The sequence below is a fragment of the Frankliniella occidentalis genome, unplaced genomic scaffold (assembly GCF_000697945.3).
Source record: "Frankliniella occidentalis isolate FOCC.00 unplaced genomic scaffold, Focc_3.1 Scaffold171, whole genome shotgun sequence".
NCBI classification, from domain to species: domain Eukaryota; kingdom Metazoa; phylum Arthropoda; class Insecta; order Thysanoptera; family Thripidae; genus Frankliniella; species Frankliniella occidentalis.
Window position 1 is genome coordinate 392,782 of NW_026267297.1, and position 10,402 is coordinate 403,183.

Here is a 10,402-nt window from a genome sequence, read left to right on the forward strand (position 1 = left end):
CTAGTTACTGCTTGCATGTTTGCTTCAGATTCCAAAAGATGCATTACCTGCTGTCGAAATGACAGAATGTTGCAACCAGCATGACATTTGTTATGATACTTGTAACTCTGGTAAAGAAAAATGTGATTTTGACATGAAGCGATGTTTGTACAAAATATGTGACAGCCATGCTCAAACTGTTGGTGCTGCTTTGACCAAAGGTAAGGATTTTTTTTAAAGCATGAACTCTCTTGTCTCATTTGACTTCTTGACTTCTTGTCTTTAACATGCCCATTGCTACAATTTTGTTTTACAGTATGCAAGACGGTAGCGAAGTCTCTCTTTTCAGGTACCATGACACTTGGGTGCAAGTCCTACTTAGATGCACAGAAAAATGCATGTTATTGTCCAGTTAGCAAGAAGTACAAATCTGAGTTGTGATGAGTGTTGGAAGTGAGGTACCAAATGAGTTATTAAAGAAAGTTAACTTTAGAGAAATAGTTTTGAATGGGTTTTTAATCAGCATAGTTCTAAATAGTTAACAGTTCATTGAATTTCATGAGTATTTGCCAAAATTTTACATAACAAATGACTGATGTGATTGCACAACAAATGATAAAGCAAAAATTTATGTGTCTTAAAAAAAAATGATAAAATTACCAAGGTTTAAAATAAGACATCAAAACGGACTTACAAAATATGGAACAAGATAAAATAACTTGTCTAAGCAAGACCAAGTCTCTTACTTAGCTCACCACTTTCTTGTAAAGCTTTTACATCAGTACCTCCTCCAATGCACTCTCCTTCCAAGAACACACGTGGAACCTGAAAGCAGATGTTTGAATGCATTGTTAAATCCAAGCAAACAATACCATTACAATCGCGATGGTAAGAAAAGAAAGTAATAACAATGTCTCACTTTTCTATACAATAAATGAACAGGAGATAAATAAATTATTGTACTTACGGTTGTAGCACCAGTAATTTCTCCAAGAATTGCCTGAATCTGGTCCCCATCATCACGCTTGTCCAACTCCACAGCTGTGTACTTGAACTTAATCTTGTCGAAAGCCTGTATAAATTTAAGTATTAATGTAGTGTTGAGATGACAATATAAATTAAGACTCCAAATATTTTTTCTGAAGAGCAAGTTAATACCTCCTTGGCCATATTGCAGTAAGGGCAATAGGTTTTGGAGAAAATGACGACCTTATCAGCTGAAATCATCTTCTTCACCGACTGAGCAAGCTCGCCATTCATATCAACAGGCTCGACAGGCCCTGTTGTGGGGGGAAAACACAATGTTGTAGAAAGTATAACATAAATGATTTGCCTTCTTGCAATATGCAAGAGAAAAGTTAAAGAATAGTAGTCTAACTATAAAACCAATAGCAGTTGTGAACTTTGAAAGTCTACAGTCATGTCTGATGTCACGAAGCAGCAGAATAACCATACCTTTCTTCTTTGGGACACGAGGGCAGAACATTCTGAAGTAAGTAACGACTTAAACTGAAATGAAAGAAGTACGAATTTACTTTGAAAATTGGCCTTATCCAATACCATTGCACCGGAAAGGTGATGGTGAAGAAAGCACGCCTGTATTAACAAGTAGGCAGACGCCCCAGAACTAAGACAATATCACTAAAAAATTTGATCACATTGCACGCAGCGTTCATACCTTGAGAGAGACAAGTCCACCCTCGGAACAGTTGACGAAGTGTGAGATCCGGGTACAAACACACAGTGGACACTGAACACTCACTAGGCACGTCACGTAAGCTTCACGGTGACGGTCGGACTGACTGAATATCACAGCAACATTCCTTCCCTACCCCTTCCCCCGCACTTCCCTCAGCTCCTCCCCCCTAGCCATGGTACCTAACCAGGAAAATCTGTCATTTCTGCTGCAAATCATGACATCACTTTTTATTTGGTAGAAATAAAGGTCACATCTGCCGGTTTTAATCGTGGTGATGACTTGGTCAATTTCAGGGTCACGTCCTGTTCGTGCAGTTGTTTGGTTTGCTGCCCTGCACTGTCATGCTGGTTTTCTTATCACAGCGTTCGGCCTATCTCCTTAATCTGTCATTATCTGCCTTTCACAGTATGGTGTGCATGCAAGTCACGCCCCGAAGCAGGTTGAGTCTCACCCCGGAACAAAATGCGCCAAATTCTTTGTAACAGGGACATAGCTCCAGCAGTTCCCGTGGCAGCGGCAGACGTTCGTGCGGACAAAGAGGTTAGGATCGATGTTTGCGCTGGCCGAGGAGTGCAGGCGCAGTTGGTCGACTCATAAATGCCCCCCTGTTGATCTGATTCCGTGGACTGAGAAGCGACTGTCGAAATAGTCTCGGTACTAAAGGAAATTGTATTTTACTTACGTTGAGACCTTCTGCCTGTAATTCTTTTGAAGAATCATGGATTTGTTTATAGCTCTAAGGTCGCTGTTTTGAAGTGGAGGTTGGCACGACCAGGTCTTTTCTCCCGCCTCCGATTTGAAGCTGCTCGCTTTTACGCCCTCGTTTATACTTGAGAAAGGGCCGCCCTTTCTCAAGGTTTATACTTTGCTGGTTAAACACTAGGGCCCTTATTCTGGTCGTAAAAATTGCGGCCATGATATAAGAGAGTTGATTTTAGACCGATTTGCTTACATTATACTTATGATAATCACTGTTATGCTCGATGTTAGAGTCTGACCAGACTAAGGTCGAGATTGGATGCCGTAGAATTCCCTATGCTTTTCCATTCTCGACCTTAGGCTGGTCTGACTATATGTTTACACATCAACCCAGGTAGCAGACCTGCATTAAAACTGCATATTAGGTATGTCCTGTCTAAAACGCGCCGAAAATGTACGTCGACGCGCCCAAAATTGCGCTTCTTAGACCGTACTTAAAATGCAGTTTAAATGTAGTTTGCTAGATTTTGCGACTTGGGTAAGTATAAGTAAAGATTTCTTCATTCTGATTTTGATATTAAAATATTTACTTCAATATATCGGCTGTATCAAAGGAATGACATGCTGATTTTTAATCCCGGTCAAAGGTATGCACTTTGTATATTCTAAAACGGTAGAGCAACACGCACATACGTACAGACAGTAAAATAAAAAAAAGAGCAGTAAATAATTCAATTTTATTTCACACATATACAGACATCGAGTGGAATGTTGACACATAATGATATACCATTCACAAACGAAACAAATAAATAAACACAAGGTTTTTTGATAAGTATTATAATTATTTTGATTTCGAACATTTTTTAACCCACCTCTTCAACTTGCTATACTATTTCCTTGGTCAATCTTAAGGGGAAAGTAGGTCCATACGCTCATCACATCAATAATAACAGAATGCAATTTCTCCTCCGTTTTCGGGGGGCTCAAGAGGCCCTAGCTCTACGTAAAATTTGAATACTGTTTGCGGGCCTTTTTGAAACCCCGCGGGAAGTCATCGACTTATTAGAAATTTTATCCATTTGAAAAGCTATTTGTTCAGTTTATTATGGCGGGTTTACGATGGATTTTCTTATGCTATGTCGAACCCTTATGTTATGTCGTAAAGTCAACTTTGCTTGTCTCTTATGGGACCGTTTACGATGCTATGTTGATCGTTATGTTATGTTGCGACATAACTCCTTGCAACATAAGTCAACTATCGAGTTGACTTATGTTCTACTTCGACATAACATAAGGGTCACGTGACGCGGCAACCAATGAGAAACGCGAGAACGCGCGCGAAGCAGTGGAAACCTAACCTACAAAGTAAATTATGGATTCGGACAATTTAAATTTGAAGCTGTCATACAAAGAATTAACAGCGAAAATTAATTTTAAATTTCTCGCAATGGTTTTAACTCCTCCAAAAATATAGTTTTATGCTTTTAGGTACATTTCACATAAGGTTCCTTGCAGACATAACGTAACCACCGTAAACACCCCCTTCAAAACCGACATAACATAAGCTCTTTCAACATAACATAAGTTCTGACATAACATAAGAAAATCCATCGTAAACCCGCCATTATTTGAGGAAATGCAGATTCACATAGAACATTAGCATATGTTTCACTCACGGACAAGTCTTATTGTGCAGCGGGCATTGTTAGTTGTCATTGAATGAAGCTAGGCATCAGCAGGGCAGGCTCACTCTGCGTACAAAAATAAATATCAGGGAAGAATACTTGTTAAGTTATACATATTCACATTTATCCACGACGTAGTTTTGCAAGCAATCAAGAACTGAACTGAATTAGCATTCGCTCCCCTCCCCAGGAATCCGAGGAGAGCCATTTCATATCAAGGAAATATTTTCGGGAGCTTTCTATTAAGTCACGAAGATAAGTCAAACTGGACTGATGAAAAGGGTGATAGACGTGTACTAGCGCCAATGCAAAATATCCTCAACGAAGTCCTTCTGTGTGGGCTTTCCACGCCCCCGGTCACTGGGCGGGGCTGGGCCCGATGTGCTTGAGACCTTGTAACTTTGTGCGAATTCCTACCCATGTCATTTTCATTTTTTCTCAAACCGAACAACCGCAGAACTAGTGGGTCACACAAGTCGCTAAAATTGTGGTATAGCGGACAGTAAAAGGCCAAGATCCTTGTTATCTCAAACTGTATATGTACAGCGTCAACTTTTAAGCTTCTGATGTTACCAAAGAAACACACAAATCTCTAAAGAGGGCGAAAGACTTTCGTTCTTACATTATGGTTTGGGGATATCTATTCACACACAAGGGAATGTATATCTACACACACTTGAAAACCTAGACACAAGTTTCATTTGGGCAGGCTGAAAAGATTATGGCAATGATATCTGTTTGAAATTGCAAGCACCGCATTCTCTTGCACGACGACACACAAAAATGTTCAGGGCACTACACAATATGACACAAATTTCCTACTCATTTTAATCCACAACCTTTCGCTGTTCCGTTTGCACTGTTCAGAAGTAAGTTGCCAAGCAGCTGAGACGTTCTCTGTGTGTTTTTCAGGCAGGGAAGACTTGACTGACGCTCTCGCTCCGGCACGGCTCACGGCTCAGGCCTCAGGCGGTCTGCGGCCGCGGGGCGGCGGCGAGGACCAGGTTCCCGGTGGCGCGTCGCGGGCGGAAGCACAGGATGGCGAGCGCGCGCACGAAGAAGCCCCGGGCCCGGCGCTGCCAGCGATCCCTCTTGATCGGTGAGTCTGCAACACACGTCACGCAGGTGTCACGCATCTCTACAACACCGTGTGATATTAGTCCCGTGCAAAACAATAATAATTGTATGGCTGCCTTTGTAGTTGCGAGCAAATTATTATACGAACGATTATTTCCTTAGTGATGCGAGGAAAAAACCTTCGAGGGAATAATTCAGCGACAGGCTTATAAAGCAGCCAAGCCATTCGCAATACGAATAAATCATTCGCAAGGTATTATCAGCGCATGCTGCCGTGCGCCGTCGCCCGCCGTGTATCGCGTGATGGCGGCGGCGGCGGCGCCCTGCTCCTGGAACGGCAAGAAAAACCCCCCGAGTTTCTTAACCCCTACACAGGTAAAGACTGGGGCGGGGAAGAAAGTCGCTTTGTGCTTTTTCTTGTTTCCCCATTTTTTCCATCTGCTGGCAGCAGCGGCCTTCTCGCGGTCCATTAATTTTGCACCCTGGGCCGCCAAACAGCCACCACTCCCTCCCCAGTTGATCTCTTTCCCTGGGAGATTAATGTCTTTACCGCAACAACGTTAAGGCCTCCCTCTGAGATGTCCCCTCTCCCGTAGTACCCGCGGTCCCTTTTTCGAAAGCTGCTCCCTCTGGCTAGATTGCTGGTTCACCCGTCGGGTGACGACGGTATCTCGACTGCACCCGCTCCAGGCGAGCGCCTGGTGGGTAGGCAACGTGATGTCACACGTGTCCCGCTGCGGCCCACCTCCCGGGAGCGCCCCGGGGCCAAGCGCTGCAGCTCCTCCGGGAGAGCGCCTGGGGGGTAGGCAACGCGAGGGCACGGATGGCCCGCTGCGGCCTACCTCCCAGGCGCTCTCCACTCCGTCGCGGTAGGCAACGCGAGGGCACGGATGGCCCGCTGCGGCCTACCTCCCAGGCGCTCTCCACTCCGTCGCGCGCGGCCCGCGCGCCCGTCGTGCCAGCGCTGCTTGTCAGGAGGAGGGGGTGGTGGCGGTGCGGGTAGCCGGAGGTGGTGGACGACAGACCTAGTGCCCGGCCAGCACATCGCACGGATGGTATCGATCCCCGGGCGGAATAGCAAACGGGGAGCCAAACGAACGACGCGCCCTGTGATGGAAAGTGACGGTGTGGGATGGCTCTCTTCCGGAGCGAGCTGGCGGCGGCAGAGATAGGGTCTCGATGAGGCTGGTCCGAGAGCCCTGGGTCCGAGCCAGCAGCCCTTCTGCGTTTCTGGATGGGCTGGGTATTTTGCCCTTATGGTAGGGAAACTGATATCTTACCTACTCTATATAGCATAGTGGTGCACTTTATTGTTAAAATTTGTGAGTTTTGCGTGCATCTATAATCTATAACCCTACTAGAAAATCTAATCAGCGCCAATACCAATAATAAGACTTCTTTTTAAAACAAACAAAAAAATCAGCAACAACGATGTAATAACCAAGGGATCGCCAACTCACCTCAGCCGTGTACGGAGTATTATGGTGTTATGCGGTATTATGGCACGTTTTAAGAGATTTTATGACATATTATTTGATATAATGAAGTATTATGTAGCATTATGAGGTTTTAAAAGGTATTATGTGGGTTATTTTGGGGTATTTTGTGGCATATTTATGGAGTATTACAAAGTCTTATTATGAAGGGGTTATGGGACCCGTGTACTGAGTATTATTCGAGTTTGCGACCCCTCGGTAACAACATTGAACAGCAGAAACAAATGTACTACAGTTACACAATTTATAGGCAGTGCTTAGTGAGTTATTTAGCTCGTGGCAAAGTGTCAGCGATTTGCATTATATGTGAAACACACTACGCTACTACGCAATAGAAAATAACAACGGTTTACGCAATACGGAAAAAAAACCAAAACGTTTACAAACACATATTTAATGCGAGCTAAAAATAAATAAATGAAATGAGGCTCTTTTGATCCCGATCAGCATTGAAGTTTGCAATCAATCAGCGTTATCGCCCGCCATTCTGTTTCAATTACGCGGGACAATGGCGGGCCCAATGGCTCGGTAATGCGGCCGGCTGAAAATCTCTGCTCGGTCTGGGAAATGCTGATGGCTTATGTCGTCTCATGCCGACCGCAGGATATGGCGTATCGACCGGGTCCGCAGCCGCCGCCATTAGAGGGGCGCGTCGCGCCGCGTGCCGAGCGCCATAAGGGACTCGGCGTGCCGACCATCACCAAGAAAACCGCGCTTCCGCTTGGCGAAAAGAAATTTTATCTACCGTATATAGAAAACTCTTGCCAGAAACCAGAGTCAAATTTTTCGTCCGGGTGACAAAAATTTTTCTTTGTGAAATTAAACAACTAGGGCCTAGCTGAAAAAAACATTCTTTGTTGTAATGATTGTTTTAATGATTGCGACAAAGTCATCACTTCGTTCCCAGAAAGATACGGTTTTCTGAGTGCATGATCCGCGTAGAGAATAACAACGGAAAGAAAGAAAAACACAACAACAACAACAACGTCTGTGGCAGCAGCAAGCAAACAACGGAATTAAGTGGAGCGCGACTTACACCACGCGTGCCTAGGTGGCGAGGGGCCCCTGCTTGGCGCCGCCGTTGGCCGCCCCCTGGGCGGCGCCCTGCGGGGACCCCTGGCCCGAGCCCTGGCCCGAGCCCTGGCCCGAGCCCTGGCCCGAGCCCTGGCCCGAGCCCCTGCGGGTGAACGGGTTGCGGAGCAGGGGCCGCTCGCCGGCCCCGCGCGCCCAGGAGGGCCGCTCCAGAGACACCCGGTAGCCGGTGCGCAGCCGCTCGGCCAGCGAGCCGTACGCCGTCGAGACACGCTCCTTGATGCTGCCCAGGGCCAACTTTATCCGCTGCGCCGACACGGGCACCGCCTCCTCGGGCGCGCCCCCCGCGTCCAGCGAGGGCCTGGCGTCCGCTGCGATAGACAGAGCAAAGTCAGGTGTGGCACGCCGGCAGCGCGCTCGTCTCGGCCGGGCCTCTCCGGAATCTGCTGTAAAGGCGTGATGAATGTTCTGCACCCGACCTGCTGAATTGTTTCGAGCTGAGGGGTTCTCCAATTCGTTTTTCTCGTCGTGGTCACATATGTTTTGAGTAACTACTTTTTTTTTGTGACTTTTTTTGGACACGGGTTTACATTGGAATATACTCTCTTGAAGAGCGAGATCAGCGTTCATGTCAAGCGCGGACGATACACGCCTAATGCCACGCAGCGACATGCCGGCAAGTGCGACGGATAATTGCAGACTTTTGGAATTCAATTTCTAAGCATCTGTGTGCAAGTTGATTCAAAATTACGTTTATTCGCTAATAAGCGTTTCTTACGTGTGCGTTTTACGTGGCGAGTGTGACGCCTAAAATGTGACATGGAAACACACATCGAGGAGTGTCGCTCTAGTTTACGACTAGGGGTGACGTGACGTCACTGACTTTGTGCAAATAAACGATAGGCGAATTGAAAGAAAACGACCAGTGACCACACTTCCACTCGATACAAAACGGAATTATGTACAAGTACAGAACATCACACGCAGAGAGGTGAAGTACACGAGTGAGCATTGGGTGGGGGTATGGTTTTATGGGTCCTGCACTGGCGAGATGATATTCCAGTGGTATCTCAGAATCCTTTTGCTCGGGCGAAAAACAGTGTGCCCTTTCCCCTCCCGTCTCTCCTCATCTCCAGTTTCCTCACCGAGTTGTCCCCGACCTGCATCCACCGACGCCTGCTGGGAGACGGCTCCAGACTGAAACAGACAAGAAAATGCAAACGCTGTAGTCTGACATATGATCATATGGTTGACACGTCAAGGCAATATGGCGGCGTGCGCGAAACACAGACTTATTCTGATGGGTCCGGACAGACAGCCTCCTGGGGGAAGCCCCCAACGAAAGACTAAGGGCCAAAGGGCCGCTCAAGGCAAGGAGGGGTCGAGGGGAGAGTGACAGATAACAAATGCCCATCGACTTGCCCCTCTGTTGTCCCTGCTTTATTACATTTTAACCTCAGTAATGACTTCAGCCCCGCCCCAACAGCTGAAGAAGCAATCTCTCTCTCTCTCTCTCTCTCCCTGCCCCGCCCCTCCCCATCCTCGCGCAATAAACTCACAGGGGCCCCCATGCTCCCATCAGCTCGCCACGCTACGCCGCGCCACGCTGCTGCAACTAGATTGAGTCGGGTCTAGTCGCTCTGGTCTTGCTCATTAGCCCACCGGGCTGACAGACAGCTGGCCCAAGTGTACGCGGGGGGATGGGGGAGGGGGAGACTGGCCCCCGTAAAGCCTACCCCTATTCGCCACAGGCCACGACACCAGCCCCCTGATTTTATATACCCCCCTCCCCCTTTACCGCCTCTGTGGTCTCACTGGAGCACGGCGGCCCCGGCGGCGGCCACGTTGTTGACAGGGGGATGGAGGATACGACATTTTATTAATGAAATGGCCGGGAGGGGGGAAGGGGGGGGGTGATTGCCGTGGGCTGTAATGCGCGGCGCGTCGCTGCTTCTCATCGGGACTTAAAGTGGAATAGTATTGCGATTAAGATGGCCCGGGAAGGGAGAGAGGACCGCGCGCTTTAGGGGAAAAAAGAAGAAAAGTTTGAATGGCGAATAAGTAAGTAGAGATGAAAAGAATGGCAGACGAAGCGGAGGGGGTGGGGTAGAGTACCCTGCGCGAGGGAAGGGCAAACGGAATAAAACTGGCGGAAGCAGAGAAGGTTAGAGACCAAGGGTGAGGAAGAAGAGTGAGATGTCGTCCGCGCTTCTCTCGAAATGGCGTATGGCGCGTGTCACCTCGACATTCTTTTTAGGAACGGATCTCTTTTTTAGCGCCAGTCGTGCGCGCGGGACGGGGGGCGCCCGGTAATAAGCGCCCCGTGTCACCGCCTCCTGCCCTCCTGCCCCTTTTGAACGAAGACGGTGCATGAAAGAGGCGAGCCGGGCGGGGAAAAGGAAACCGCCTTCGCAGATACGGGGAAGGACACACATTTTTGTATTCAAAACTCCCTCCGCCTGGGGGGATGCTGCCCCCGCGCTGGCGAAAACTTTGGCGACGCGTCCGTGTCTTAGTTTTGTTGGAGATTTTAGTCCCCCCGCGAGGCTAAAGAAAACAGACAGCGGTAGAAACAAAAACGGACAAAGTACGCGCAGAGAGAGAGGGGGTAGGGGGGGGGAGTGGTATGTATTGGGGAGAGCGAGCGAGCTGCGAGTTGGTGGACCACCGGAGCGGGAGGCCGCGCACGGCCAGTGTGGCGTTGTTGGAGCGGGCGCGGTGGTGGGGCCGGG

General features: G+C 47.9%; 4 protein-coding genes across 5 annotated transcripts in view; 2 read left to right on the forward strand and 2 right to left on the reverse strand.

Moving 5' to 3' along the window:
- LOC113209274 (group XIIA secretory phospholipase A2) overlaps nt 1-945 on the forward strand; it is an 8,169-nt gene extending 7,224 nt beyond the window's left edge. The window contains exons 3-4 of the mRNA XM_026426698.2: nt 29-200; nt 296-945. Of these exons, the coding sequence (XP_026282483.1) occupies nt 29-200; nt 296-420 (297 nt within the window). The 3' untranslated portion in view covers nt 421-945. The remainder of the gene's footprint in view (nt 1-28; nt 201-295) is intronic.
- On the reverse strand, nt 478-2,271 carry LOC113209275 (uncharacterized). Of its 2 annotated transcripts, XM_026426700.2 has the most exons (5): nt 1,658-1,825; nt 1,435-1,488; nt 1,138-1,259; nt 947-1,051; nt 478-804 (listed from the first exon to the last, which is right to left on the reverse strand). In XM_026426700.2, the coding sequence occupies exons 2-5, from the start codon at nt 1,463-1,465 to the stop codon at nt 703-705; spliced, it is 360 nt and encodes a 119-aa protein (XP_026282485.1). In that variant the 5' UTR covers nt 1,466-1,488; nt 1,658-1,825; the 3' UTR covers nt 478-702. The 2 variants fall into 2 exon arrangements, with proteins under 2 accessions (XP_026282485.1, XP_026282484.1); XM_026426699.2 differs by lacking the exons at nt 1,435-1,488; nt 1,658-1,825 and adding an exon at nt 2,130-2,271.
- Nucleotides 2,082-10,402, forward strand: part of LOC113209276 (uncharacterized) — a 57,872-nt gene continuing 49,551 nt past the window's right edge. Inside the window, exons 1-2 of the mRNA XM_052271750.1 lie at nt 2,082-2,218; nt 4,978-5,164. The gene's annotated coding sequence lies outside the window, so the exon portion shown is untranslated. The remainder of the gene's footprint in view (nt 2,219-4,977; nt 5,165-10,402) is intronic.
- LOC113209271 (uncharacterized) overlaps nt 5,023-10,402 on the reverse strand; it is a 47,029-nt gene continuing 41,649 nt past the window's right edge. Inside the window, exons 3-5 of the mRNA XM_026426696.2 lie at nt 8,816-8,867; nt 7,675-8,041; nt 5,023-5,170 (exon numbers count right to left, since the gene is read on the reverse strand). Coding sequence (XP_026282481.2) covers nt 7,686-8,041; nt 8,816-8,867 — 408 coding nt within the window. The 3' untranslated portion in view covers nt 5,023-5,170; nt 7,675-7,685. The remainder of the gene's footprint in view (nt 5,171-7,674; nt 8,042-8,815; nt 8,868-10,402) is intronic.

Bases quoted from the DNA above. Each gene is read 5' to 3' on its own strand.
- LOC113209275 (XM_026426699.2), bottom strand. From the start codon at position 2,169: ATGTCCCTGTTACAAAGAATTTGGCGCATTTTGTTCCGGG. The intron at 1,260-2,129 runs GTGAGACTCAAC...CCCCCACAACAG, and splicing joins TTGGCGCATTTTGTTCCGGG to GGCCTGTCGAGCCTGTTGAT. The intron at 1,052-1,137 runs GTATTAACTTGC...AAATTTATACAG, and splicing joins ACTGCAATATGGCCAAGGAG to GCTTTCGACAAGATTAAGTT.